Source organism: Biomphalaria glabrata, chromosome 18 (genome assembly GCF_947242115.1).
Source record: "Biomphalaria glabrata chromosome 18, xgBioGlab47.1, whole genome shotgun sequence".
Classification (NCBI taxonomy): Eukaryota; Metazoa; Mollusca; class Gastropoda; family Planorbidae; genus Biomphalaria; species Biomphalaria glabrata.
In genome coordinates this window covers 23,083,179-23,100,868 of record NC_074728.1, presented here as the reverse complement: position 1 = coordinate 23,100,868, position 17,690 = coordinate 23,083,179, and the positions used below count along the sequence as shown (strand labels likewise).

The 17,690-nt window shown below is 38.3% G+C and overlaps 1 protein-coding gene across 1 annotated transcript in view; it reads right to left on the bottom strand.

Annotated features, from left to right (window-relative positions):
- LOC106055995 (uncharacterized) overlaps positions 1-17,150 on the bottom strand; it is a 47,154-nt gene extending 30,004 nt beyond the window's left edge. The window contains exons 1-9 of the mRNA XM_056017833.1: positions 17,015-17,150; positions 16,236-16,312; positions 15,014-15,200; positions 13,276-13,428; positions 10,688-10,834; positions 9,163-9,221; positions 2,992-3,106; positions 1,973-2,168; positions 950-1,095 (exon numbers count right to left, since the gene is read on the bottom strand). Coding sequence (XP_055873808.1) covers positions 950-1,095; positions 1,973-2,168; positions 2,992-3,106; positions 9,163-9,221; positions 10,688-10,834; positions 13,276-13,428; positions 15,014-15,200; positions 16,236-16,308 — 1,076 coding nt within the window. The 5' untranslated portion in view covers positions 16,309-16,312; positions 17,015-17,150. The remainder of the gene's footprint in view (positions 1-949; positions 1,096-1,972; positions 2,169-2,991; positions 3,107-9,162; positions 9,222-10,687; positions 10,835-13,275; positions 13,429-15,013; positions 15,201-16,235; positions 16,313-17,014) is intronic.
- Positions 17,151-17,690: the final 540 nt, after the last annotated feature.

Here is a 17,690-nt window from a genome sequence, read left to right as displayed (position 1 = left end):
GTTTATAGTGATTCAATCCACATTACACACTAAGAGATCAACAAACAACATAAGACCTATAACTGTTGTAAGCAGAATTGGACTTCAGGGAGGCCAGGCAGGGCTACAGGGTCTTCACCGAAGGGACCTCCAAAAAAGCGATAAAAAAATATATATCTGAATTTCAACAAGACAAAAAAAATAAATGTTGTTTTATTTCCATAACATTTTGTTTTTGTAAATTTATACGGCTCTCCAAAGTAGATATTGTTATAACCCTAGATGCGGACTGAAAGGGTTAATGTGTGTGCGGCCTATTGACACACACGATTCAGCCCAATCACACAGGGATGTTGAACAAGGGACTTTACTGCTAATGCACGCAAATGACCAATGTTATTTTTGTTTGTTTGTAAAATGTTTTACATGTTTCGGATGTTCCTTCAGAGTTGAAGATAGTTTACATCCTAGTCCAAACCTCCCGCAGGACGACGGGGGATGGGAGCGGGCAGGATTTGAACCCTCGACCATCGATAAATCCGAACGAAAGTCCAGCGAGAAAAACCGCACGACCAGGCAGCCATCCTTTGGTCATGTGAACAAAAAGCTTTTACGGACGAGAGCCTTCACGGACCAGAGACAGAGCGAGTTAGAAAGGAGTCGAGTCCAGGACAGCAAGCAGTAAAGACTGTGTGCCACGAAGTGAGTCCTCGAAAATGTAGCTGTACGAGCTAGAGAGACTTGCAATGTTAAGTTAGGCAGTTCTGTTGTGTAGCAAAGCATTTGAAGTTAGTGTTGCCAATTGTGTTTATTGGCTGTTGTTGATGTAATTTGTCTTGAAACAGCCACATTGTTTATTGAAGCTCTTGTTGTCAAGTTCTTGTGTTAGATGTGCTGTTGTGTTGTTTAGCAGTGTTTGCAGAAGGCCTGATAGAGAAGAACGTAACACTATTTTATAAAACTCACTTACCTCAAAAGGTAGATGTGGTAAAATAGAGCCGTGGGCAGAACTGGAAAGACCATCATCTCAAGTCTGCGGTCTATGACAGTATAACGCAACATGTACACGTAGACTGGCTTTGAACTCTTGACGTACCGTGCACCACTAAGCTGAAACTAATACCCATAAAGACACGTTGTATATGTCAGTATTAGTAAAGGCCTAGAAAATGTTTTAAAAAATTAATCTGAAAATATAACCCATGTTTTATTGTAAATGCTAGTTTTTTTTTCGAACTTTTTTCAGTGGCATCCCCCCCCCCACCCTAAACGAATACAAGTTTCATTAGCTAGCTTGGGTTCTTAGGGAGACCTTTATGCTCTTACATTACGTCCTGATTGATTTATGAATGTAATTAAAAATAATGAATAAAAAAAAAAGAAAAAAAATCCATTCATTTTTTTATTTTTTTTAGTGTAGATATATACTGTTAGGCGCCTCTGCACAAAGTTTTGTGCAGGTAAGTCTAAACTGGGGTAACACTTAAATAACCAACTACAACAAGCGAAAAGCCAACACTGTAAAGGTGCTGGATGCTGTAGAACGTTGTGGAACAGGAAGTTGAATATTTTATCTTATCTTATATAATACAGACGTTACTTGAAAAATAGAAGATGATTACGTTCTACGCGTCATGCATTCAGTCATGCGTATTAACCAATGACTTAAATTCTGCCAAGTCACTGGTTTTCCTGGCTAGCTCAGGCAACCCATTCCATGCTCTAATAGCACTAGGGAGGAAGGAGTATTTGTACAAATTTGTCCTAGCATATGGGATGAGGAATGTGCCTTTAATAAGTAATGAAGGGTACCGTCGACTATGATTGTCGTAATATCTAAACATCTACTTCAAAACTAAAGCCGAGCTTTCTCTAAAGCTGCCAACAGTTGTGTGTGTTCAGCTCTTGCAACACTTCAAAGCGGGTGTGGGGGAGAGGACGAGTAACATTTCACCCCAGTAGATATAAACTTTGTACAAATAAAAGAACTTACCTTTCGGGTTTCGCTGTTTGAGATCAACCTCACTATCCCCAAGAGTTGACCGCTTTCGCTAAAAAGGCTGGCTGTAGTGTGTGCAAAGCTGCTGACCACTAGGCACTCTGCCACAGGTGATTCACCCAGGTTGACCAAGACAAAGTCCTTACCCAGGCTGTAGGTAGGCCACTGCATGAAAGCGCTGTGCGAGTTGCTGCACTTGGTAAAGACACAAGTTCACACCAAGAGGTATTTATAACAAGTTATTATAACATTCTATAACTTGATGATCATGTTATAGCAGGTCCTAGATCATAACATAGACACCTAACATTATAGACCCCGTATAATATATGCACCAAAAAATGTTTACAAAAATAAAATCCCTCGAATACCAGAGAGAGAGAGAGAGAGTCACATGTCGACACTGTGACCTAATTCGACCTGATTCTAGAAGCCGGGGGTCAGGTCATAGAAGACCAGAACAAACACACGCTAATTATAATCATCCACTCAGGGAAAGAAGTCTTGGGGAAAAAATAGCATACGTCTATTTCCAGAGGGTAGAAGTTTCTAGAATTTTGGAAAGTTCGGTTGAGAAAAGTATAAATTAGGGGAGAGAGAGAGAGAGAGAAAGAGAGAGAAATTAGAGAGAAAGAAAAAAAGAAAAGAGAGAAAGAAAAGAATAGAGATACAAACAGGAAGGGAGAAAAACGACAGAGAGGGAGAGGGAGAGACTAACGAGTCTAATAGACAGGCCTGCTCGTGACTATTCCGTGGACACGGACTGTTTCCTTTCCGAAGTTCTAAATCCCAGTCTTCACCAAGATTCGAACCAAGGAACCCAAGGTTCGGAAGCCAAGCGCCTAACCACTCAGCCACCGCGACCCCAATAGTTTTACATTATTATTATAGCTTTTATAAGGGGGTATCTAGGAGGTAGCCAAGCCAAGATCAAGCACACTTGGCCTCTCGACCACGCTTCCCACGTACATTGCCACGATGGTATGTACTTCCAAATTGATCGCAGTACTTACCAGCTAATAGAGTCATTTCTCGCCAAGGCAATGTCTTCAGCTGAGGCGGCTGGTGCAGACTTTTCAGTTCCGGAAACCACGACACCCACAGGGAGATTACTCTCTATTCTTAATCCTTAGATTGTAAAAGGGACTTGTGATGAAAAATTCTATAGTAGCCGACAAGAAATTACTATATTTACACCTATTAAGTGTTGCCTGTTTGTCTGGTGGGACTCTCGGGCTTCAAAAACAGTCTAACAATTTATTTTGCTTTGACTTAAAGCGCAAGTGTTACTAAGGCAGTAAGTTATAGTCTCAGTATACAAATAATCATTCATCTTCAGATCCCATCTGTTCTTTACGTTTTGTCGCAGGGGTGCTGTGACAGTTCGCGTAACAAAGTCCCTCCATTTTCCCGGTCAGCAGCTGTTCTTAGTAGGATATCAAGAGAGGGGCCGGTCCAGTCTTTTCCTTATCTGGTCAGCTTTTTACTTTGAAAGACCCTTTCTTCTTGATCCCTTCACTGTACTTTGGAAAATGAGTTTTGATAATTATGTCTGTGACGAAACGCGTCCCTTCTCAATACAGAACTGACCAGTGCGGAAGTACCCCCCCCTTTTTTTTTACTTTTACCACTAGTTAGCATTGTATAGTCCACTCTCAACACTAAACTGACCAGCGTAGAACACAAATATCCTATTACACCAAGGTTAGATCCGACCCCCAAATTAAAGGCCATAAACACACATCCCAAGTTACGCCCTAAACGCCAGAACAAACACACACAGTCGTAAAGTCCAGGGGCATTAAAATTTGGTGTCCACGTACATCCCTTTGAGTCTACACTCCTAACGCCCATGGCTATTCAAATTGCTCCAGTCCGCTGTGCCATCGAGCGATGGTCCAGTCTGATAATTGTTGCATGGTTCCGCTTTCATCCTCCTTCGTCCCCCCCCCCCCCCCCCCAGGTCGCGGGTTAAAGAAGTCAAATGAATGAGCCCCAAATGAAACAATTGGTCCAATTTAACAATTCTAAATTTGAAAGACTCGATGGCCATTGGATCGTCACTACTCTAACATACTGCTCGGGAACCTATAAAAACCGGAGACGAAAGTTTCAGGTTAATGTCATTCTAGATCAGAATCACTGAGAAGTCAGAAGACTCTCAAGTCAACGATTCATCTGGGAACTTGTGTAAGGCAAAGCGGGTGAGTTGGAAAAACTTTATCATTATTATTTAGTGTGTCTTCGCCTGTAACATTTATGTTCATGTATCATTACCATGTTAACACTTGTTTGCTTCTAAATATTATATTTGTAAATCTCTATGAATATGTGCTCCTCATTCACTCGTCAATGTTGACTGTACTTCCAACGGTGGACATCCACCCTACAACTTAGTTAATCCTATTGTCTATTTATGCATTTGTTATTCATTCATATCCATATCCATCTGGACCTACTCACGTCTAGATTATTTCCTTGCCTGTGCATATGTACCTGTATATGTACACCTATATATACATACTTGTTTTTGCTATGCACATACTGTGCTGTTACCATGCATCCTTAGGCCCGAGAATCAGTCTCGCGTGTCTACCCCACTATTTTTTGTTTGTCGGACTGCATAGTTATGTGCCCTTTTCTACCCCCCCCCCCTTTTTTTTTTCTTGTCACGGCCCTCTGGTCACGAGCGACAGTGGACTTGTTTACATGTGAGGTCACAGGGGCTACAACCCTGTAATATGGTCCCACTTTTTCCCTCCTCATTTATGCCCCTGCCTTGTACATTTATATGTGTATTCGTAATATTGTTATTATATCATTTGTACAGCAATTATTATCAGACCTTGTGAACTGTCGTTAACATGTATCTTAGTTAGTCTGAGTGAGACGCTCCTATCAAGGATGCGCCCCTCGCCAACCAGCCTGTATGGTTTAATAATTCAGGCTCCTCTCATGTCTCATTTCATAGCCTCCTACACCAGGGCTGGCGTGTTTTGTTGTCTGAAGGCAGACCTCAGCAGCTCTTCACACATTTCCGTTGAGGGTGAGTCACTCATCACCCTCGACCAGAACTGAAGGCATTCCAGGCTGAAGTCCCAGGACCGGTCTGCAACTACCACAGGAGTAAACCCACCGCTTGGCATCCTCATATTCATCACACACTAGTGCCTGCCTACCTGCAGGGCACCAGCAACTGGCTGCCAGCACAACGGAGCTTCAACTCACCCCACCCCGAAGAATAACCTTGAATACAGATAAGTGAGAGACAGCCGAATAAGCAAACCATACACGAATTTTTATGAGCAACATCCCAGTGATGATATTATCTTAAGCGTTATCATAAAATCCTAAATCATTCTGTACACCCCCCCCCCCTTACTCGCTGATTGTATTTCTTCTTAATTAATCTTTATTAAATATTTGTTCTCCCACAAAATCATTAAGCTTTGCGTTTTGCTTGTGCCTGTCTATGTGCCTATATAATATCAACAAAATATTGACCACGTTGTGGCTCTAAGACTTTACCCCTAGGAGTCGCAGGCCATCATCCCCATCGGGAAGTGCAAACGAACCAATCTGCGGACTTATTCCACCACAATGTCTTAAAATAGGATCAAACCTATTCAGCTTTTGTCTTTTTAGGGTATAATGTGTTATGTACTTTAAGCCAGAGTGTTAACTTCTAAGTGTACGAACGCATTTGTCTTCTTTTCCAGGTATTGGACACTCTGCATATTTTCTGTAATATTTACTCTCAAATTACTATAATTAATAGTAAGTGTCGAGGAATATGAATTAACGTTGGCCATAACGAATATAAAATTATAAACATAATAATTAACAACACTACCGCTACCATCCGATCAAACAATACACGAACTGTGCAGTGACTATCTCAACGACTCTGTAACTGCACTCAAAGGATTAACACAGCAACCCAAACTGAATTTGGTGGCCCCCATATAAAAAGAAAAATAATATAATAATTAAAATTGCGAGAAAATAAAATTACCTTAATTATTTTAAAAGCCAGTGACTCCAACAATAACACTGGTCACAGGTATCACAATTTTTTGCTTTTAAATTGTCTAGACTAGAGCGAGGCCCCAATGTCATTAGTTCTGAGTAGAGATGGGAATCGAACCCAACTTTTAAAGTTCGGGTTCGGTTCGGTTCGGTCAGATTTAAGTTCGAGTTCGGTTCGGTTCGATGACGAGTATAGTTCGGGTTCGGTTCGGTTCGGTCAGGTCTAAAGTTCGGGTTCGGCTCGGTTCGATGTTATAAAATTAAATAGCAAAATTAAGTTATAAGGTTTAATACAATTTATCAGATAAAACACTTTAAGTTTAATTTTTACATAAAACAAATACTTTGCAACATATAATAGGCCTATGGGCAATACTTTTTCCAAAATAATGTTGCCTACATACATTTTAAGCAATGTAAAAATTTCTTAATGGAGATAGAATTGAAGATGCGGCAGGTTTTTAAGCGTATTCTAACCTTTTTCTCTTAGTAAGAAGAGATATTTTTTTAAAAGGCTAATATCGATGTGCTTTCTTTCAGAACGCACAATTCATCATAATAAAAAAACAAATATTCTTCGTGTAAAGACGTCTCTATCGAGGATTTTTTTTTCACACATAAGTCGTCACTATAATAAATTGGAATATACGGTAGAAATTCGACTATTCTGAGACAAAAAATGCAGAAGAATCTCAATAGCGGAGATGTTTTAAAATGTTTTCTACAAAACGTTTTAACCCATATTGTGCATACGCGCCTCGCAAAAAGCAATCTACAGTTGACAAGGTCTTATTAGAAGATAAAATGACATCTCCTACTTAATATATTTTAATTTTTAAACATGTAATTATACTAATATTCAGATAAGTTACACTGAAAATAAAACTTTTTTTTTTCTATGCCCCCTCTCCTTGTTAGTTGGTCGTTGGTTTGTCGCTTACAAACAGCTAGTACAATTCAACCAATATAGGCGTTTTATATTTTTACCGGTAAGGATAGTATAGAGGGACTTCTTATGGTCCGGCAGTTACGCTGGGTAGGGCACGTATCCCGTATGGTAGACGAACGTATGCCAAAGACAGTCTTTTTTTTTTTGTGTGAGCTAAAAGGTGGCCGCCATAACAGAGGCGCCCCACGGAAACGCTTCAAAGACCAGCTTAGGTGTCAACTTTGCTTAGCTGACATAGAAGAGAGCACCTGGTTGCATGCGGCCTTAGAACGAGTCAGTTGCAGTTCACTCCCGAAGGCCGCGGGATACACATTTGAGACCAAAAGAAAATCCGCTGCCGAGGACAAACGCAGACGCGAAAAGAAAAACTAAATGGACCACCTGCGGACAGTGGTTATGCTTGCCCTGGATGTGGCAAAATATATAGGTCACATCTGGGACTGCGCAGCCATGGGAAAAACTGCATTCCTCACTAATCTTCGGACTCGAAGACAAGCCTTATAATAACATATAAACTTAATAAACTTTAAAATAAAGTTCTTATGTGAACAACTCAATATAGCCTAACTGTTATTACAATATTCACATATTTAACTTTTGATAGAGATGTAATATTAATGAAATATACTTATATTTAAACGAAATCTAGGTCTCAAGATTGTCTGCCGTTTCACATTTGCATTACGCTAATTTCATCATACTCAATGCATAAACACAAATCAGTCGCTTAACCTCTTCTTATCGCCACCAGACACCACACACACACACACACTCTATGACACCCCTTTTTGTCAGGAAGTTGCGTCTCCCCATCCCCCAATTCAAGGTACTCGCCATCCCCACCCACGGGGGAGGACCCAAAGTTTGAGAAACGCTGCATTAAAAATACTGATGATCAATGATGCAAAACAAAATAATAGTAAAAATATTCAGTGGCGTTGCTAGGAATTTTTCATCATTTGGGAGCCCGGGAGGGGCTGGACCTCTTTGGGGGGCCCTGCATTTTGCGTAATATTGAATATTGTAAAAACACTCATTTGACTATTCTGAGACAAAAAATCTAGACTCTAGTTCCTAGTAAGTACAAAGTCAACATTAAAATATTGTCACTTTTATTTGAGATGGCTGTTAGTTGAGAAAAGAATAGTTTTGGCCAATTAGAGAGTGTAGATATAAATCTACAATAAGTTCATTTGTGTTCTAGTTTAAAATAAATTTTAATTATCTTCTATTAAGTGATTTATTTTTACAAAATTGTGAAGTATTCCATATAAGAATATTATCAGTGGCGTAGCAAGGGTGAGGGAGGGGGGGAAATGGAAAATCTCCCCGGGCCCCCACTTGAGGGGGGCCTCAAATGAGTGTTTTTACAATATTCAATATTACGCAAAATGCAGGTTGTGGCTCTAAGACTTTGCCCCTAGAAGTCGCTGGCCATCATCCCCATCGGGAAGTGCAAACGAACCGATCTGCGGACTTATTCCACCACAATGTCTTACAATAGTACCAAACCAACTCAGCTTTTGTCTCTCATGAATGTTGCTGTATGCCTTTTAAGCCAGAGTGTTAACTTCTAAATGCACGAAGGCATTTGTCTTCTTTTCCTGGTACCGGATACTCTGCATATTTTCTGTAATATTTACTCTCAAATTACTCCAATTAATAGTAAGTGTCGAGAAATATGAAATAATGTTGGCCATAACGAATATAAAATTATAAACATAATAATTAACAACACTACCGCTACCATCCGATCAAACAATACACGAACTGTGCAGTGACTATCTCAACGACTCTGTAACTGCACTCAAAGGATTAACACATTTGGTGGCCCCCAAATAAAATAGAAAAAAAATATAATTAAAACTGCGAAAAAATAGAATTACCCTAATTATTTTAAAAGCCAGTGACTCCAACAATAACACTGGTCACAAGTATCACTATTTTTTGCTTTTAAATTGTAGATTCTAGAGCGAGGCCCCAGTGTAAGTAATTAAAAGTGAAACAGATCGCCCTCCTGGAGATGTGAAGTGCCTCATAGTATTTTAAAAATATTAGCGTTTAAAGGGAATGTATTCTGCTGAAATATCTAAAAATTGCTGTCGTCGCTTATTTCCAATTAATATTTTTGTTCCTATATATTAAGGTCGTCGGTTTGGGCTTAAAAGAAACGCAGTCAATTAATTACATTTTAAGTTGAACTTACCTGCAGTATTACCTTTCAAACTATTCACTTCAGCTAGACTTAATGCGTAAACCTGAAATCTGATTTAAAAAAAAAACAAAAGTAAGAAAAATATTTAAAAACAAAAAATGTTTTAAATTAAATAAATACATACTGATTAGCTGCCACATCTCTCAATATAGCAAGTTTTGCCTCTCTTTTCTACTAAAAATAAACAATTAATTAATTACCACTAATTGATTAACTAATTAATTAATCATTAAAACATGTTCATGTGTGAACATTCACAGTCAATAATTGCGCAAAATCTCAACATCTTCCGAGAAAATGAAATTTGGAGGAAAAAAAATGAAAAAAATCTACTCAGACAGACAAACATACAGACACGTTAACACGCGCTTTTTATTCTTTATAAATTATTGTGGGTATCGAGTTCTGCTAAGGGAGACATTCTTCACTTGAATATACCCGACTGGGTGTTAAACCCTTTTGCACGTGAACATAGTCACTTGAACTATCTACAAACGAGGAACTGAAACCATTCTTTAATCAAGGGTACCACAAATTCTGCATTACGGGTATTTATAAAGAAGTCCCCGTCTTTTTGTATTGTACATATGTAAGTGCAAAAGCTAGGATTTGTGAATGGATCAAGTCCAAACGGTACAAAAGATGGTACTTTTGTAGCACGGGACGGAAAATCTGGAAAGTTCTCCAACTCCCAAACAGAAAAGATGAGTGTGGTGGCAGCTAGACAGAAAGGACCAAGCAATCTTGGCACGATTCCGCACTGGACACTGTCCGATAAGAGCCTGCTTCGCTAGGATCTGAGAGAACCATGATATCAGATGTGGACACTGTCTCATAGAAGACGAGACAGTTGAAGACATCCTCAGCGGATGCAGGGTGATGAGAGACACTTTCGAAGATACGACCAGTCTTGGAACAGATACAACTGGTGCATGCTGGGGTCTTGCCTCGTACGGAGACAAGCAGACACTACAGAACACTGCCAGATACCTGGACCGTGCTGTAAGGGATTAATCCCAGTTCGGACCCTTAGTGCATGGAGGCATACAGCTGTGATATGGTGCATTCATTGTCGTAACGAATCTCATCCCAAATAAAAAGAAACAAACTCGAAATTGGTGCTGACATAAATACATTTATAAAATCACATGAACCTCATCCAAGTTATTTTTTTTTTAAATTTTAGTTTAAACCCTGGGCCATAGAAGGAGATGACCTTTACATCATCTGCCAATAAATCGTCATGCTTGAGAGGTTCCAATCCTCTCTTTCTAAAGCCCTGGACAAAAACCCTTCAATTTTGCGTAAAGCTTACATGTCACCGTACAGGTCGAGAATTAGTGTTTTCCCAGACCTGTCGAGACGGAGATCAACAGGTCTGTGACAGTCAAAAAGAAAATGGCCAGATAAATCGCTTTGGTCAGAAAACTGGACTTTAACGACTAATCGTACCGCAAGGCATTCAACTTTTATTCGCGGCACTAATTAAGAACTTAAAACCTAACGTTCAACAAACTCATTCAGTGTCATAGTGATGACGTCTGCGTCAAAAAGACTTCTTCTCTCTCTGTTGCTGAAAGAAGTAAACCCTGTCACTCTTGGTGGGTAGAGTTTCGCCTCTGTCTTGTTGAAAGCACTTATCACCTGCAGTGTAGATTGCCAACTGTGAAATTAAACACATTTTCAAAATGAGAGCTAAAACTGTTGACAGACAATCTAAAATTTAGAATTTTTTAAAAATGTAACAACTTATACTAAATTATACTACTTCACCTATGTGGGTAGATCTAAAAATCGCTAGCCTTTTTGGCGTATCCGGTGTGCAGAATAAAGAATAATTTGCGTGCCCTTCTTAACACTGCAGAAACATGTTTTCTAAACTTTTTGTTTATAGTTCATTTTTTTTTTTTTACTTTGAAACATTAAATTCCTAGAGCGTCTTTTACAGTGAAAGTTCCTAAAAGTACTGAATTTAAATAAATAAATAAATATATATATTGTTATAACCCTATTCGCGACGCAAAAGGGTTAACTGTGTGTGATCAGCTGACATAGGTGACACAGGCCAGTAATACAGTTTAGCGTGCTATATTGAAAGGCAATGGACAGTACTGGCATGAACATTTCACGTGAATAGCGCCCGTGTTATGGTCATCTGATCATAGGCCTGGCAGACGAGAGACACAGATTGTAGGACAGCGGCAGTTCAAGACCGGAGAGCGTTGAGACCCGGACTGTTGGTCAGCCATGAAGTCGGTCCTGGTGCAGTCCTCCAGTGAAACGTACGAGTCCAGGAAGAGACAGTAGAGTTAAGAGTTTAGTACAGTGATAAACGGTCTAACGTTGTTACAGTTGTGTTGCCAATTGTGTCATATTGGTTGTTTTATTTGACCCTTATTAAAGTACCAGATTATTTGGAGTCTTGTTGTCAAGTTCTTGATGTGTTGATGTGTTGTGTTGTGTTTAGCAGTGTTTACAGAAGGCCTGATTACGAGAGAGAAGCGTCCCAATATATATATATTTATATATTATAAATTATATATAATATATTATATTTATATATATATTTATTTATTTATTTTATTATATTATATATATAAAAAACATTTCTCTAAGGTTATCACGTGATATGAGAAGTAATTTTATATCAACTCTCTCTAAGCCGATTACGATTTCATACGGTTTAAAAGGAAAATGATGTAAAGGTCATCTATTTCTATGGCCCAGGATTAACGACGGTGTCATTTGGCCAGCACAACAACCAACAGCCTTTAAAGTAGTAAAGTTTCCCTTTGAGATCTTGCGATCTATGGGGCAGATGATGTTAAGGTCATCTGTTTCTATGGCTAACGGTTAACAAGCAGGGTGTCATGTGGCCAGCACAACGACCAACCGCCTACACTTTCCCCAACTAAAGTCAGGTCCCATTAGAGTTGGGTGGACTCATGGGCGTCCTGAAAATCCCGAAATTCAAAATCCCAGTCTTCTCCGAGATTCGAACCCAGGACCCCAGATTTTAAAGCCGAGCGCTTAACTACTCATCCACCGCGCCCCCAGCCTATACTTCCCCTCAATGTGAGGTACCCATTAGAGCTGGTTGGACTCAGTGCCACAGCCTCGTTTGAGAATCTCTGTGACAGGTAGTGTTTAGTGCTCACTAAGAATATATCGTGTTATTTCTGCAAGTGAAGAACCTCGATCTGAATCTGACCACGCGCTGGAACAGCAGATGTTGCTTGGTCCTCAGAGAGGAAGGACATATAATTATTGATTTTAAAAGCAGTAGATTTGTGTTACGTGTCTTTGTGAAATGTATTCCTATTTGGGATCTACGATTTGTGATTTATGATTCCTTACATTAATTATATTCAGTTGTTCATTGCGCCTTTATGGATGGGAAGCGTGGTCGAGAGGCTAAGTGCGCTTGAACTTGAGCTCGGCTTGGCTACCTAGAAGGGGGCTCGAGGTTCGACACCCGACTCGGGCAGAGTTGTGTTTACTTAGCGCCTAAAGGCAGCACGGAAAACTAACTCCTAGATACCCCCTCCCCCCCACCGGTCCACAAATGAGATTGGACCAAAAGCGCTCTGAGCATGCTATAAAGTATCGCTATTATAAAAGCTATAATAATAATAATAATGGATTGCCTATGTGTTATTTCATATTGATATATATATATATATATATTGTCTGCTGCCAAATGTGTTGCTCGGAAAATTTTGACTGTTTGTTTGTAAAAATGTTTTACATGCCACTTCCTAGTCAAAACCTCCCGCAGGACGTCGGGGGATGGGAGCGTGTAGGGTTTGAACCCGGCACCATTGTTAATTCCGAACGACAGTCCAGCGCGCAAACCGCACGACCAGGCAGCCACAAGATCACAAAGTAAAATCCAATAAATTGAGCAATAATAAAGGATTTACACTTAGAGACGCCCAAAGATCCCGAAATTAAAAATCAAACTCTTCACCATAATTCGGGCCTGGGACCCCGGTTCGGAAGCGAAGCGCTTTACCGCTCAGCCACCGCGCCTCTAGTACACACTTTAGTACTCACAATAGTGTAAAAGTATCCATCACTAAATCAGAGACATCAATGACTTACTGGCAGGATGAAACAATGTACATAGTTCCCCAGGCACTGACTGGCTGGACCAGGTATGCGACCAAATTAATCCCAGAGGCAATCAGCAGGGACACAGCCAACTGTCCACTACTTTGGACAACCATTGCTGGATATCGTTTTGTGTCTCTGTTACTGGAACATAGAGTGACGGTCAAGATATAGAATATATTATATTATGGATTTTGTGACTGCTTATAAAAGACTTTTGTGACTTTAAAAAAAAATAATCGTAAAAAACAAAGCTTATATAACAGAAAGTACCGCACAATTACTGCTATTTATCTCAATATTACAATATTTTTCTCCTATTATCAGTATAAAACCAAAATTAATCAAATTTAAGTAAATAATGATTTTTAAAAATTCATTTGGTGTCTTCCACAATAAAAAAAAATATCAAAGATTTCAACTTTTTATCTCAATATTGCAATATTCATCTACTATTCTCGTATAAAACCAAAATTAATTAATCATTAATCACCGCTAATTAATTAAGTAAATAATTGATTTTCTAATTCACGTTTTGTTCACCACAATAAGCAATTGTGCAAAGTTTGAACTTGACCCGAAATCGGAAGCGGGCGAAATACAAGATTTATACAGACAGAGTGAGTTGAAATAAGCTTTGTAATAAAACAGTCATTGGTCATTATTCTTTGGTCAGTATACATTGATCGTCAGTCTTTTGCTCATTAGCTATGCTCTGTTTAAACCATTCCTGTTATTTGTCTGTCGACCTATTAAGATGTGCACAAGTGATCCATGTTTATCGATGGAGATAAATTGTTAAATGCAATGAGTTTAAAGATATCAAAGTTAACTCTTTCTCTCCTAATCGACGATACTATCGTTGATTTGACCTCATTTAGTTAAATAAATGTTTAATTTCATAAACATGACTTTGTGTTATATAGAAAGTGCATGCATTTTCCTTTAATTATATCCCAAATACAACATTTTCTGATAACAAACAACAAAGCTATTGAAGCTTTATCATAACAGGGGAGTGAAATAGTCTTAAACAGAATGAAGAATTCCTTCGAAACGTGGAAAAATAATAACGGAGAGAAAGAGTTAAGAAAAAATAGTCTGTGCTGTGTTTCCTCAGTGAGTGTGTTTTGTTTTTAGAGGGGCACCAGGGCAGGCATTAGATAACTGGAGGCCCCTAGGCGAAGTAAATTGGGGGAACCATAAATAATAATCATTATATAATTTAATTTATAGAGCGCTGTTAACAAACAAAATGGAGGCTCGAGGCGCTGTGATAACATTACAAACATAAACACGAGAGCTAAAATGACAAACTAATCTTTAAAATATTTACAACAGAAAGGTGAAAGAAATGAAAGAAGATTGTCAAGGATTAAAGATGAAGCAATGTACAGGGGCGTAGCTAGGAATTTTCCATCGTCTGGGGGCCCGGGGACTTGACTCTTTGGGGCCGCTGCATTTTGCGTAATATTTAATTTTTAATGTAAAAAAAAACACTCATTTGGGGGGCCGACCTCAAGTGTGGCACCGGGGGGAATTTTCAAATTCTCACCCACCCCCACCCTAGTTATGCCACTGGTAATGTAAACGATGTTAATAACGGTTCCAAATGTCAACTTGACCCGAGAATGGGAGGTGGTAGAAAAGATGTGTGAAAATCTAAGTCCAGACAGACGGAGTCAGTTATTATAAGCTATGTCGTAATGTTCGCGAGTTTCAAACTTACAAGTTTGTAGTTTTCAACTGAACTGTGATGACGTCATATTTGTGGATCCTCTCCGTCCGGTTATAAGAGCCGCGCTGCTGTAGCTCTATCTCCGTGACCCCTTCGCCGAGGGCTCCAATCAAACAGGTCAAATTGGCACCTCCGTGTCCCACCGTGGTCAGGACGTAGACGGTCTCAGGAATGACCACTAAATACAATATATAATATACAATATATATAAACTCACAATTCAACAGTTTTATACTATACTTTATTCGGATATTCAGTTGAACGAATATCTTGACATAGAGAAAAAAAATTGCTTATTAAACATACGTATGAGGAGATACTTGAAGAGAATCGCGTTATCGCAAACGCATTAAAGCGTCTTCTGTAAAATGTTTAGTGTTAAAGTTAAAAAATACATACATTTAAAATTAAAAGGTCCCACAAAACGCCCCCTTAAATGTTTTATTTTCAAACATAGATTCATACCGAATCAAAATGAATTTTATTTTATTTATTTAGCCTTAAAAATATTGATCTGTCTCACTCATTCTCACCGCGAACCGATTTATATAGGCGCGCCTAACAGTTTGAGAAACTGTAGAACCATAGGCGGACTGGGTGTTAAGATCGGTCAGGGCATTTCTATACAATCCGGCCCACAAATTATAGACTTTTATCATACGATGGGCATCCAATTCTAAGTCTACCTTATGTATCAATAACTGAACGCATGCATACAATGAATCTTATCAATGAATCTTTACAAGTAAGAAATATGTAGGCCTTATGTTGCTATTTAATCGCGAAGTGTGTAGGGTAGGCCCTGACAGGATGAACCCTACCAATAGTACTTGCCAATGGATGTACATTATTTCGGAAAATGTGTTAGATTAAATTAGTACTAATCACACTGTAAAAGATTTTTTTAACACGAAGCTCAGATGGCCCCTTTTACAAGAGAATAGTATAAAACCTTTAAACAATTTAATATAACATTTTCTACAGAGTCATTCATGAGGCCCTTAAGGTGGCCCTACCGGCCCATTAGGGTACCGGCTCACCGGGCATTAGCCCAAATGCCCATATAGCCAGTACGCCCCTTGGTAGAACCTTAATTCTAGACCTCGTTATGTGCAAATTCGTTGCGATACATAGACATGTCGATTATGTTATACAAGGGAGGGAATAATGTTATGAAAAATAAAAAAGGTATCCACAGATTTGCATATCTTACCCGAGTTGATGGTAGCAGAAAAAACAACACAGGCAGTCAGAACTATCTTCTTATGTTGACAGGACCTCGCCATTTTCCTAAATAAAAACAATTGGGGATACGACCATAGTCATACTTTAAGTATTTGATTTTAAATGCGTAAACTTCAACTCCATAATCAGCTATAAAGAACGCAATAATTTAAAACAAGTTAATGAACCTAATGAATAGAATGTAGTTTATATATCTAATATCATGCGCATACTTTATTTTACATCTGCTAAGATTTCAGTATTTCTTTCTTACATTTAATTATGTTTAAGGGTTTTGTTAATAATTAGCAATAAACATTTTTTATTTGTAAGTGGGTACCATTGTCAAGTAAAAAAAAAAAAAAAACACTTTATCTTTAGCTGGCAACCTTTATTGGGGCAAATGTAAATAGAGGCCTAAAAGCAAAGTAGCAATTATACATAAAACACCATAATCTTCAAATACGAAAAACAAATCTAATAAAATACTCAGAAAGACACAAAGATAAAGGCACATTTCTCGTCCCATATTCTAGGACTAATTTGTACAAATACTCCTTCTTCCCTAGTGCTATTAGAGCATGGAATGGGTTGCCTGAGCCAGGAAAACCAGTGACTTGGCAGAATTTAAGTCATTGGTTAATATGCATGACTGAATACATCATCTTCTTTTTTTGAAGTAACCTCTGTATTTTATAATATAAAATAAGATAAATAAGTAAATAAGATTAATAGATAAATATCTTATCTTATTATTTTATACTTTACCACAATACTTGATTCTTTGAGCAAATACTTATTAGACTAATAGTCTAACTATACTAAATTTGTAATTTTATATATAATCCAAATGAAAAGATTTTGAAGAGTCAGTAAGACAATAAACAACAACAAAATGATCAAAACATTCGCTTCCAAGAAGAATGCCATCTGTCTATTCGTGGTGCCGAGTAGTGCTGAAATCTGTCTGGTTCTAGATTTCAATTCCATGTTAACATATAGAAAATGTTGAATAGAAATATGAATTATTTTTTTTGTTGACAAAGACATTTCTTGAGATGTATGGAGTAAACTCTTGTTTTGTTTAGCATTGTTTTGACGCAGTTTTTCATTTATGATACTTTTAATGTTGGTTACTGGACTCTACTGTCTCTAAGAACCGGCCATCCAATAATTGTGTGATAGTAATTTTGTTATTATAATCTTATTTAGTAGCCTACTAGTCCAATTTTAAATTAAATTGCATTTTTAAAAATAAAAGCAGAAGTCATGGGTGACAATCAAGCTAAATCTGAATATTAAGGGATTTTGTTTTCAGCAGAATGCTAAAAATGGAAACAATTTTATAAGAAAAGATGATCATAATGCCCGCCTGACTTAGTAGGCCCGATTAGAGATATAACAATAATAATAATACAGAAAAAGTTCTATTAATTATATAGTT